Source organism: Colias eurytheme, chromosome 1 (assembly GCF_061535395.1).
Source record: "Colias eurytheme isolate Ceu_HAF_F1 chromosome 1, ilColEury1 Martin Lab GWU primary, whole genome shotgun sequence".
Taxonomy (NCBI): domain Eukaryota; kingdom Metazoa; phylum Arthropoda; class Insecta; order Lepidoptera; family Pieridae; genus Colias; species Colias eurytheme.
In genome coordinates, this window is record NC_142980.1 from 8,988,871 (window position 1) to 9,000,142 (window position 11,272).

Consider the following 11,272-nt stretch of genomic DNA (forward strand, 5'->3'; position numbering starts at 1 on the left):
TAATAGTAATAATTAAGCCAGCATGTTAAATGACCTAAAATATCTTAAACTTATAAAACAAACCTCCTTATTATCATCCGCAGGGTGAGGCGGCTGTACAATACGCGCATACGAGTCCAGCGCATTGCAGAACCACCACATGACGTCGTGCACACATGTCGGTTGGCTGGTAGAACGCAGTAACCAGTTCAATGCCTGAAGATTAATATAAATTTATCTGATTATTCGAATAATTTTTAATAAATAAATACTAGAAATCAGAAAGCCCCAATTATCTTTAAAGTAACATTAAACTTATTACGCTTAAAGCGATCGTACCTCAAAAGCGTATTGTCGAATTGTGTTAATTCTGACAATAGCGTCAAGCTTTTGTTTATGACTTTGTAAGTCTCGTTTGGCCAGGATAAACGAAAGTACTGGTGTCCTGACTAAGCTCTCAGGGTCCACGTGTGGGGTTGAAAATGCCGAAACGCCACCGCCTTCAGTGGTCCAGTCGCAACCAACCAACTTCTGTAGAGCAGCACTTGGCTGCGACAGGAGAGAAGATCCAGCTCCTAAAATAAAGTAATAAAACATTATAAACCATGCTTTTCTTTACCTGTTTGTTAAAATTAATTTAGAAACTGACATTGTACCCAGCGATTATTTTTGCATTTCGAACATATTTCTTAATATTATGATGATTGTGCTACATCGGAGAATAAAATAAAATTATATCCATAGTATACAAAACTCAAAACTTACCGGAAAGCGTCTCTTGAGAATCAGGCTCAAATCTAGCGAGTGGTGGTCTTGCAGCATGCGCCAGATCGCGGCCGCCCGCTTGACCCATAGACACCGAGCGATGCACTCGAGGGTATTGGGAACTCGATATTTCGTTTGGAACAAACGGATTATTCTGAAAAATATAATTATTTTCAAATCCCAATTCCTTTCGTTATAGTCCTCAGTGTTAAGCGCTTCAATGATCCACTTACCACATTAACAGCAGGCATTGGTCGGCCAAGAGAATGATATCTTGCTGCATCAGCCGCACTACTTTTAGGGGCAACACCCAGTGCAGGCAAGCATTGGAATGGTGGAGCTGGCTGCCACAGACTGCCTGGAGGCGTTGGCGGACTGCGACATGATATGTCTTGCCATGGAGAAACATTTGGGGCCTCTGAAAACAACATAATTAAAAGTCAGCACTGTAGAATATCTATAAGCAAATAAATTAATTTTAATTATCTCAAAAGAAATTTATTTGATATAAGAATAAAACCAATTGTACCTGAATTATTCAATGGACTTAGGTCCAGGAGGAAAATAGCATTGTCCTTCATTGTGTGGTGGTCGATCTCAGGTTCGACTCTCTCGGGACGGCTGACCTCCGCTATAGTGACGGTCTTCTTTGGCCTCACGATGCTAGTCTTCAGCGCCTTGTCCCGGCATTTCTCGCAGAATAAGTACCAAAGTTGGTATGCTGCTAACGTAGCGCGTATTTTCACACCGATAAGGTCTAAAATGGTCAACGAAATCGCAAAACGTATAAAAATTAATAAAACGGAAATTATATAAAATCAATTAACATATCCACAAAACATGAAAAATTATCAAACATACTATATTATATATAAGGAAAAATAATAAACTTGAAAAAATGTGCTGCAATAGTGAATATAAAAAGAAATTAAGGTATACAATTAATATAAATATATAATATAGTATTTCGGAATGGTCTTCGGAATCTAATTCTATCGGTAATTCTATGAGGTGTAGTCATTTCACTATAAAAATCTTTCTCGTAAATTAGTTAGATTTTTAGTAAATACATGTGATGAATGATGAGATGAATATAGAGTATAGATATAATTTTTATTCTACAATATTGCTAGTTTAAATGTGCAATTGTGTACATTCTATACTCCTTTATATTCAATTTTTAGTGTTTTCTTTTCTCTCAACAAGTACCTATAAATAAAATGTGATCCAACGAAGTGAGGAGTGGGGGCCTGGTGACCTAAAATACAGGTAATTATTATTACCTAGTTTAGGCACCAGTCTCACTTATTTATATGTAATGGAAATGTGTACTTATTTAATGTAACCAATGTGAGAAAATTAACTCTTTTTTTTTACACGCACGTGTATCCGTGCCCGTACATACCTTGTGCGAGTTGTCCGCACGTGGACGCGGGCGAGTCGGCCGTAGAGGGTATCGGCTCGGTGTGCTTGTACACGCCCGCGCGGTCGTAGCCGCGGGTAGTCGGCTTGCGGCAGCCGGGGTGCGCGGTCCGCATGTGCGCTGCCAGCGGTGGGGTCACGTTTGCTCCGCCACACAGTTCACATCGTACTGAGATATAATAATAAATTACATTTTGTACACCAAAGAAAAGAGCACATACGAATATTTTTTTTTTCACAATTTTTTATGATTTTTTTTAAACAATTGAATTGAAAAATGTAAGCTTGATATAATAATGCTGAAAAACTTACCCGTGTATGGCAATTTCATGGAAGGTCCATATTTCCAATTGCGATTTTTTCGCAATACAGGACCAAGCGGACCAATTTCGTCGTTGTCGTTATTTTCATCCCTCCTCAGCCTATATCGAATTTATACGATTAAGGAAATTTAATTTTTCTCTGTATAGTATACATATAATAATATAATATAACTCATATCCTTGCACTTACTTGTCAGTAGCCGCATTCAATTGATCGGCGTCACATAGAGAATCCCACAGAGCAACAAGTGCACGTAACGCTGGCGGTAGCACATTTACTATGGATGTAGTAGTCGCTGATGTTGACGGACCTTTTAACAAAAAGCTTAATAATTAATAATTAATCTCTTCGCTTTTATATATTAAATTCGCGCAGCTGAATCGATTCTCCTGAAATTTTGTGTGTCTGATGGGTCTGAGCATCAGCCAACATCTACTTTTCATACCCCTAAGTGATAAGACTTCCTCCTTGGTACAGTGGATGACGCGTGAGCCGAGGAGTCCTGGGTTCGATTCCCGGTGGAGACGAAAAAAAAATGTCTCGGTCTGGCAGGACACAGAAGGCTGATCACCTGCTTGTCTCTAAAGAAATTCGATCAGTGAAACAGATGTTTAATGCATCTGCCTCTTACCCCATTAGGGGACATGAGACTTCACTTTAAGTGATAAGAGCAAGGCAAAACAACGTTTGCCGGGACACCTAGTAATAATATAAAAAGCTGATCATAATATCTGATCTAATTAAACACCATCTTGCTCTGCTCTCACCTAGTAGTTCTAGAACTGATAAAGTAAACTATAAAGTAACTATACATATAATAATTGCCATTGAATAAAACAAACCCGCTTCTCCACTATGTAAATGTGAGTCCTCTTCACGTATGGTTCCGTTAAAGTCACTTCTACGAGCTCTACTTGAACTGGCTTCCGTACCTGAACGAGTGAGCGTTTCCAAAGTAGAAGGATTAATGCGGAGATATTGACCTACAACAAAGAGTGGAACTTTATAAAAAATACCAGGTTTTATTAACACGGTTTTTAACATTCCCTTATAATTTAATATGTATTTTCAATAATATTCACTTGTACTTACCAGCATTAGAAACCTCGACGGAATGTCGCTGAGGCTTAGGTATTGGTGTATCATGAGGAGCTCCGCGCGTCACAACAGGAGCACCAGCCTTTGGCAACTGCGGGTGGAATTTCAGGAATGCTGCGCACGCTATCGCGTCGTGTACGATGCCTGAACATTACCGTCAATAATAGTAAATAATGCGAAAATAGAACAGTAAAAAACAATATATGATTAATGCATATCAGAGCTAAAAATTGAGTAAAAACGTTGAATTAATAACATATTCTATAAATTTTTATGAAGTTATTCACAAGTTCGTTAGCATTTGAAATTAAGTGTTTAAAGCAAGCACGACGAAACGGTAGCTATGGATATAGTTTTAGACGAATTCCACAAACCCCAGGTCTTTACACTGAGTCCTGCGGACACAACAGGAATATCTAAGGAATTCAGATTAGTAAGTAAAATCACCATAAAGAACATGTTCAGCCCGCCACAAACAGCATCTTAATTAGCAATTTGGAAGCAATGTTATGCATACGAATATAAACGGTGTAAATTATGCTGTACCTTCATGCCACAATAGTGCAGCAAAAATAGACCGTAAGCATTCAGCTTGAGCCGGACTTTGCGCTTGTTTCTTCACCGGTGCGGGCTTGCTGCGCGCGGGCAACGGCGGCGGTGAAGATGGTCGTTTGAAACTCGACACGCTCGACACTCTTTCTCGGGGCGTGGTAAACTTTTCATCCTGCTTTTTTATATATTACATTCTAACTTTCTATTTTACTTTATAAAAATATATCGTATTAAAAAAATGAACGCATTTGTTTGAAGGCAAAATAGCGTTGTCGACGTCATTAGCCAAATTTGGCTAAACGTTAAAAATATAAATAAGACTAAAGAACCGTAGTATAAATAACAAATTAGTACTATGAGTAAAACTCAGAATATTTTATTGCCTCAAAAGTATATATTTGTATTTCACATTAACTAACAGACAGTTTAACATATATATAATTACTTTACCTTGGATGTGCCAGGAGTAGGTTGATCATTTCTTTGAACCTGAACACTCGTTTCGGGTGAAGTCTGAGTAGCGGCTTGAGTGACAATCTTCTCTTCTTCTATTTTGTCGGGCTATAAAATATTCCATTTTACTGGTGGGCAGATCATAATGTTAAAATTTCTGAGAAATTTGTATAAGTTACTTACTGGAATTTTGGCTGCATTATTTTTAGCCTCCACTGGATCTTCAACATGAGCTTCTATGGCATTTCTTATTTTGACGGCCTCAATTACATTTTTAACATCAGGCACATTTACATAGGGGCCTTTAAGAGCATTGGCTTCATTGTTATCTGCGATATCTTCTACACTGACCATTGGTTTTGGTATTGCTTGTGCCTTTTGAACTGAATCATCTTGAACGTTTGCGTCATTTTCTATTTTCTTCAAACTTTCATCAACTAGCTCCACGACTTCAGCAAATTTAACATTATTTGCATCGTTAGCATCTGCAATAGCTTTGGCAACATCTTGTTCGTTGTTTGCAAGATTTTGAAACGCCTGCGCAGGGTCCTCATCTTCGCCGTCACCGTTACCATTGTTTCTACGAGGTTCTCCCCTAAATAAAACATATTTTAAAGCTTCTAACTACGTTGGTTGAACAAATAAAAATTCATTATAAAGTAATTTAATTTTTTAATAGGGTAGAAGTAAAATTATTATTTCAAATCATCTTAAATAATTTACATACAGAGGTATTATAGCCGGTTGATTAATCACTGCAGCAGCAGCTTCCTTCCTCATTTTTCTATCAAGTTTACTCGGCTCAGCCATTAGTAGAGGATTCCGCCTATCCTCCTCCTAAAATAATGTTATTCGAGTACGTAATCGATATTATTATATGATTGTATAAGTGAATGAAACAAGAACAGTACAGTTAAATATGAAAAGCTTACGTCTGGGAGGTCACATTGAATGGAAAACGGAAAAGGCCTCTCTTCGACATCTGTAAGTTTAATATTTTAAATAAATTTTATGCAGTAACTTCATATAAATATTATAATCCATAAAATCAATTACGGTTTTGTTATAAATAACAGGGAAAGTACTGACCACTGGCCTCTACGTCGTCATCTAAGGGCCACATCGGAAGTTCTGATTGGGCTTCTAACCTGTTCCATCCAGAAGGATCTTCTTCCTAAAAGGCATTTTATTTGTGTAAAACAAGCATAAAACAGAATTAAAATGAACGCAATCTTTAACTATAAAGGTGTTCATTTAGAGTGACGCGGACAATGACGTAAGTGTCTGCTACGTTTATTCTCGCTGACAACATCCCTACGCTATTAGCCTATTATAATTTGCGGGCAGTTAAGATCCTGTTATGTTCGTTGATTTCCTTACAAGACGAAACCAATACTACTACAAGATGTACAATGTACATGTTTTATTAATAATTTGGAAGACACGTATAGATTGTTAAGAAACTCTTGTAATTCCTACTAATAAAATTTTGAAAAACATACAGCATACACAAAATTTAACACAATTTTGTATACAATAACACATATAACACTGATAACTCCTTACGGGAGGGGTTACTGGCACATCTTCAACTGGGCCTAACAGGGCGCAGTCTAGTTGCCGATGATATTGCATACACCATGCTACATCCACGTTGCCCTCTACATACGCTTGAACCGAGTCACCAGTCAAACGAACCCAGGCGCCATCTTTATTTACAACCTAGGACAAGAATTATTAATAAGTAAAATATTATAAACTTTATTACGACAATCCAAGTGTGGGTGATGATAAATAACTTGACTCCAAATTAAAATTATAAATTGAAATTAAAATTTTATTCTCCAATAATAATAGTTACAATTATCACATTTTTTATCAGCCCATATTTACAAGTTCAGCCGAATCAGTGTATAATTTTTTTTATCACCACCCGATACATGACTGATTGGGTTATCGTGATTTGGGGTTCTTCTTTAAGCCTCCGTGTCAGTGCTCTCAATTGTATTCAAAACATATACCTTATTTGTTCTTGGTCTTATTCTATAATGAATAATATTTATATTGGAAAGTGTTCTCTTCCTCCAGAGAGCAATCCACATCACTACAATATGTCAACGTACTTCTTCCAAGTATGCCACATAGGCACCCGGCGGTATCCTGCCAAGTTCTTCAGCTTGAAGACTGGGACTGGCTCGCACGCGCAAGCCGGCGCTACTCTGGGTCACGAAACGCTTCAGTTTTGTGGTGGTTCCCTCTGTCGGTATAGAAGTATCTTCTTCCTCCAAATTTTCGTTTTCAGGTACTTCTATTACTATTTCCTGGTAAAATTATAATAAACTATGAATCGAGAACAGCTTAAGAATTTCAAATATTCTCAGGCATTGAGGCAATGTTAAGTATAAAATTTAAATTAAGATTAACTTTTTTTAAACATTCTGCAAATCCAACAATCATTGCCTCAACGTCTTAAACCAATCGCGTTGCTAGCAATGCGTCAATCATCACAATGGCGTATAGGCACACAAACCTGCGGCGAAGGCTGGTCATCCAGCGTACATCTGAAAAGATATTTTCCTGGAGCGCGTGGGATCCATAGAGCAGAGTAGGAGCCGTCCGTTTGAGGACGCACTGTGATACGTTCTGTAGGGACTTTTAACATGCCCAGACCTTTCAACCTCGCCTCCCCCCATAATCCACTCGCGAATCGCAGCTCTTCCAATGAATAGTCTTGATAGGGCTACAAACATTTCAATAATTGCATTTTTAATTACATCATTTTAACACGCTCCTCATCTAATTAAGCTTTGAGAATATCTAAACCAATTGAGCCAAAATATTTTTACGCGAATATAGAATCACCTTCATCATGGTAATAGTCTGGAAACGCATAGTTTCTCTTATCGTGGTTGCGAAGCGCACAGTAGGGATCCCTCTCGCCTGCTCGGCTTCTGTCGGCCGATTCATGCTGAGAGACATCGCCAAATTCTGTACTATAACCTGGAATAAAACGCGAATTGAGAATTTATACAAATTTAATGTTCACAGGATTAATGAATGATGTTTCTTACCTTCATACCGAAGACCGGTGCACTGTGCAATTAATTTAAAACTAAGAACCTTTACGTCATTCATGCTCGTGAAAGATTCATTGATATAATAATCGATAGAGTGTTAACAAAATTTTCCTATTACGAAGGCCAAATTCTTGTCAATTAAGTTAATTATCGTTTGATAGAAGTAAGGAATAATTGAGTCTATTTAAAAATGGCCATTCGCAGAGAAATGTACTTCTTAACATTGAATGCATACAATGAATATTAATTCGTACATTTCCGATATCAAAACCATTTGAATTTATTTTAAACTAGCTTTTCGCCCGCAGCTTCGCCCACGTTTTCTAAAACTTCACAATCTATACATAAACAACATCCTCTTGTTCTACTCCATCTATTAAAAAACCTTTTCCTGTCGATCCCAGAGTTAAACTGTAGATTATTGTATCGCTTCATTACTGCAGTAATTGCCTGTAATGTGGTGTTTTTCCATTGATTTTCATTTAGCCTGAAGATTCCCCCTCCGCATATTATGGTCCCACTTGTTTGTTGGATTAGGTAGGTAAATTGTTTGAGACAATACTTGCCGCCCGTCTTAATGAACATTTGTGTCGTTCGGTGATCTCTCGGATAGTCAGTTCGGACAGTCAACTCAATAGTTGAACATCCTCTCCATTTGTATACGTGACATTGCGTTCGAAGCTTTTCTGAAAGCGCAACTAACAGATTAAACGACGCTTTGCCTATAAGTCTTGATACTGTTAAAAAATTTAACTACCTGAGGAACAGTAAAAGAAGGCTTTGTTTATCATACCATGCTTACTTATCTTCGTATGATCGTGGACGTTTATCTTCAGATCTGATTAATCTGCTATATAACGAAAGTTAGGCAAGCGCAAAGAAGAATGAGTTGTAGTTTTCCTTAAGTCTTAGGTCTCCCATTCAATGGAATTTGGCATATGATACTGTATTGCGTGTAAATGCAAAACATTTGTTTTAAATTCGTTAGTTAGTCGTATGGCAGATCTTGATAATATATGTTGCGGTGTGTCAGTACGTGAAACAGCTCCTTCTCCGGATTTCCCATCAGTAGTTACTGCTGTTTAGAAATATATCTGCTTGGCAAAGCTATCTTAGCTTGAATCTTCCTGCTTATACCCTTGGGTATTTGCCACCAAGAAGGTTTTAGTGGTTAAGATCCTCAAATGCTTTGCTTCGATCCCTCCATTCCCAATACAGTTTCTAATAACGATTTCCTCTCCGTTAACAAAAAAAATCCTTCCTATGCTTGTGATTGTAAAAGAAAAGCTCACCGACGGTTCTGTACTTACCTTTTTTTTGTATGTTTTAACATTAAATTTATGCTTTTCACAAATTTTCCTTTGTTGCTTCATACGTAGGTTTAAAATGTTAATATGTAAATAAATGTCTTTAGTTTTGTCTAAAAAGGAACAGGCGGAAGCGAACAGACATACAGACAGACGGACCACAAAGTGATACTAAAAGGGTTCATGTTTTTTTTCTTTCGTGTTTGCGAACCTTAAAAACAGTGATGATTTTTTGCGAATAATTTCACTCTCTTTTTCACTTTTTTCATATACATAATATATAAATAACATGCTTCATGGAAATTGATGACATGCCGCAAAAGGTATGTTTTTGACAGTTTCTCCACTAGTATCTTCGTTACCTCTACTAGTACAGACAGGTCTACTCTTTACATATCTGTCTTTACCGATCGCGATGACAACAAAACTTTAGATAAATTTACTGTTTAGATAAAAAATTATGTAGAAAATTATATATATATATATATATATATATATATATTTTAATACAATTTGAATAGTTAAGTAGATGCAGTAAATATAATTTTACATAACCCAGTACTCAATATTGCGATAAATTAATCACTGTTAATGGTATTTTACAGTTTTATTTTATAATTAAATTTGATTTGTAATTAAAAAGACGTTGATAATATGTATGTATCTAAGGGCTTCCCCGTACACTTATTATAATTTCATTATTAAATGCAATGTCGAATTAAATGCAATGTCGATTAATCAAAAATCTACTTGCCACAACAATAATTAAAAACAGGTGATGAATAAGTGAATTCATCATTGCTCATAGAGCTGTAACGAAAGAAACGAATGGAGAAACCAAACAAGCTAAGTTGATAATTACCTCAACGTTTAAAGCTGAAGAAGTCACGGCGTCGCCGTATTGATCTCTAACGATGACCGGCATGTTGACGTGAGTCGACGGGAGGACTGTGGAGCTCGGGGCTTTAAGTTCACATTTGGAGGGCTCCACGCGAGGAGTCGGAGCCAGCCACCGCGCGAGCCTGCCGCCAGCCGTGCTCTCGGCGCCCGCCACAAAATCCGACAAGAATTGGCGCTCAGTTGATGTGCACCTATCAAGAATAAAGATAACTTTTATCTTTCAAAATAGTACATTGGATTTATTTAAATGTAATGCATCGCAGGTGCATCGCAATAACAATTCGAAACAATTCATACAGGTAGAATATTGACGCGAGTTCAAAATTCATTTCAGAATGAAATCGACGGGATGACCCAATAACTCGGCGTAAGCTATGTTAAAGATTTAGGGCATACTCATCATAGCTTTCTCGTTACAATGTTAGCAGCGCTTGTGTATTAAAGTCTGAGCTACGCTTAACGGGTAGTTAACGACATATATTCAGTACGTCATGTCTTTTACGGACAATGCAAAAAATAAAATAACAACAGACTGATTTATGTACTGTGATATCACTAAAATTTAATTACTCAGACTTTTAACAATTTCTACAAAATGTTATGTTATAATATTCAAAATATTAAGTATTCTAAAGAAATACTGAAAATGAACTATAATCAAATGTAAAATAAAAATAGAAAGACGCGAAAATAATAAAGTTTAGATAAAACGGACCAGAAGAGTATTTTATTAATTTATAACTTTCACGTAAATTTGAAATGCATTACGAATCTTGGTAGAGTCAATAAAGTAATGAATTAATCGTATTTTGAGCCGGTTGTAAAGTCTTTAACTTCTAAAAGCTTTAAAAGGGTTGGAAAACGTCTCTTTCCAAAGCTGTTGCAGGAATCTGAAAATAAAAGGTACTTAAAAGAGCAATATCGGACAATGCGATTACTGTGCTGGATGAGTCGACACGACGGTACACTATTTTACTGAAAAATTGAAAATGTTCGACATGCATTCGATACAATTATAGACTTTGTACTGTCCACTAAATGACTACACGACGTAGTATGAGTGGACAATATTTTAGTAATAGACAAATAAAAATGTGTATAAACAATACAGATTATCTGAACTGATTCCATATATCCTTGATAAATATAATGAACAAGTATTCACGCAGTGATTAATTAACCTTAATAAGAAGAAATGTATTGGTAATTAAGTATTCTTACATATTACTAGCTTTCCGTCCGCGGCTTCGCCCGCTTTGTCAAAAAGTTATCAAATTGTATTCAAAAACCTTAATTACATAGATAGACTTGTTCTCAAAGTCTATCTATATAAAACAAACTACAATCTCATTGAATACTTGCTTTATTTCCTAATGATTTTTTTAATCCAATACA

At 36.6% G+C, this 11,272-nt stretch overlaps 1 protein-coding gene across 1 annotated transcript in view; it reads right to left on the bottom strand.

Moving 5' to 3' along the window:
- Positions 1 to 11,272, bottom strand: part of hiw (MYC binding protein highwire) — a 72,445-nt gene that overhangs the window by 9,892 nt on the left and 51,281 nt on the right. Inside the window, exons 35-55 of the mRNA XM_090103489.1 lie at positions 9,840 to 10,068; positions 7,456 to 7,593; positions 7,124 to 7,333; positions 6,717 to 6,914; positions 6,160 to 6,315; positions 5,683 to 5,767; positions 5,526 to 5,575; positions 5,321 to 5,430; positions 4,777 to 5,188; positions 4,591 to 4,701; positions 4,135 to 4,312; positions 3,583 to 3,732; positions 3,333 to 3,473; positions 2,680 to 2,800; positions 2,479 to 2,588; positions 2,150 to 2,335; positions 1,274 to 1,501; positions 978 to 1,162; positions 745 to 898; positions 319 to 554; positions 64 to 195 (exon numbers count right to left, since the gene is read on the bottom strand). Coding sequence (XP_089959615.1) covers positions 64 to 195; positions 319 to 554; positions 745 to 898; positions 978 to 1,162; positions 1,274 to 1,501; positions 2,150 to 2,335; positions 2,479 to 2,588; positions 2,680 to 2,800; positions 3,333 to 3,473; positions 3,583 to 3,732; positions 4,135 to 4,312; positions 4,591 to 4,701; positions 4,777 to 5,188; positions 5,321 to 5,430; positions 5,526 to 5,575; positions 5,683 to 5,767; positions 6,160 to 6,315; positions 6,717 to 6,914; positions 7,124 to 7,333; positions 7,456 to 7,593; positions 9,840 to 10,068 — 3,520 coding nt within the window. The remainder of the gene's footprint in view (positions 1 to 63; positions 196 to 318; positions 555 to 744; positions 899 to 977; positions 1,163 to 1,273; positions 1,502 to 2,149; positions 2,336 to 2,478; positions 2,589 to 2,679; positions 2,801 to 3,332; positions 3,474 to 3,582; positions 3,733 to 4,134; positions 4,313 to 4,590; positions 4,702 to 4,776; positions 5,189 to 5,320; positions 5,431 to 5,525; positions 5,576 to 5,682; positions 5,768 to 6,159; positions 6,316 to 6,716; positions 6,915 to 7,123; positions 7,334 to 7,455; positions 7,594 to 9,839; positions 10,069 to 11,272) is intronic.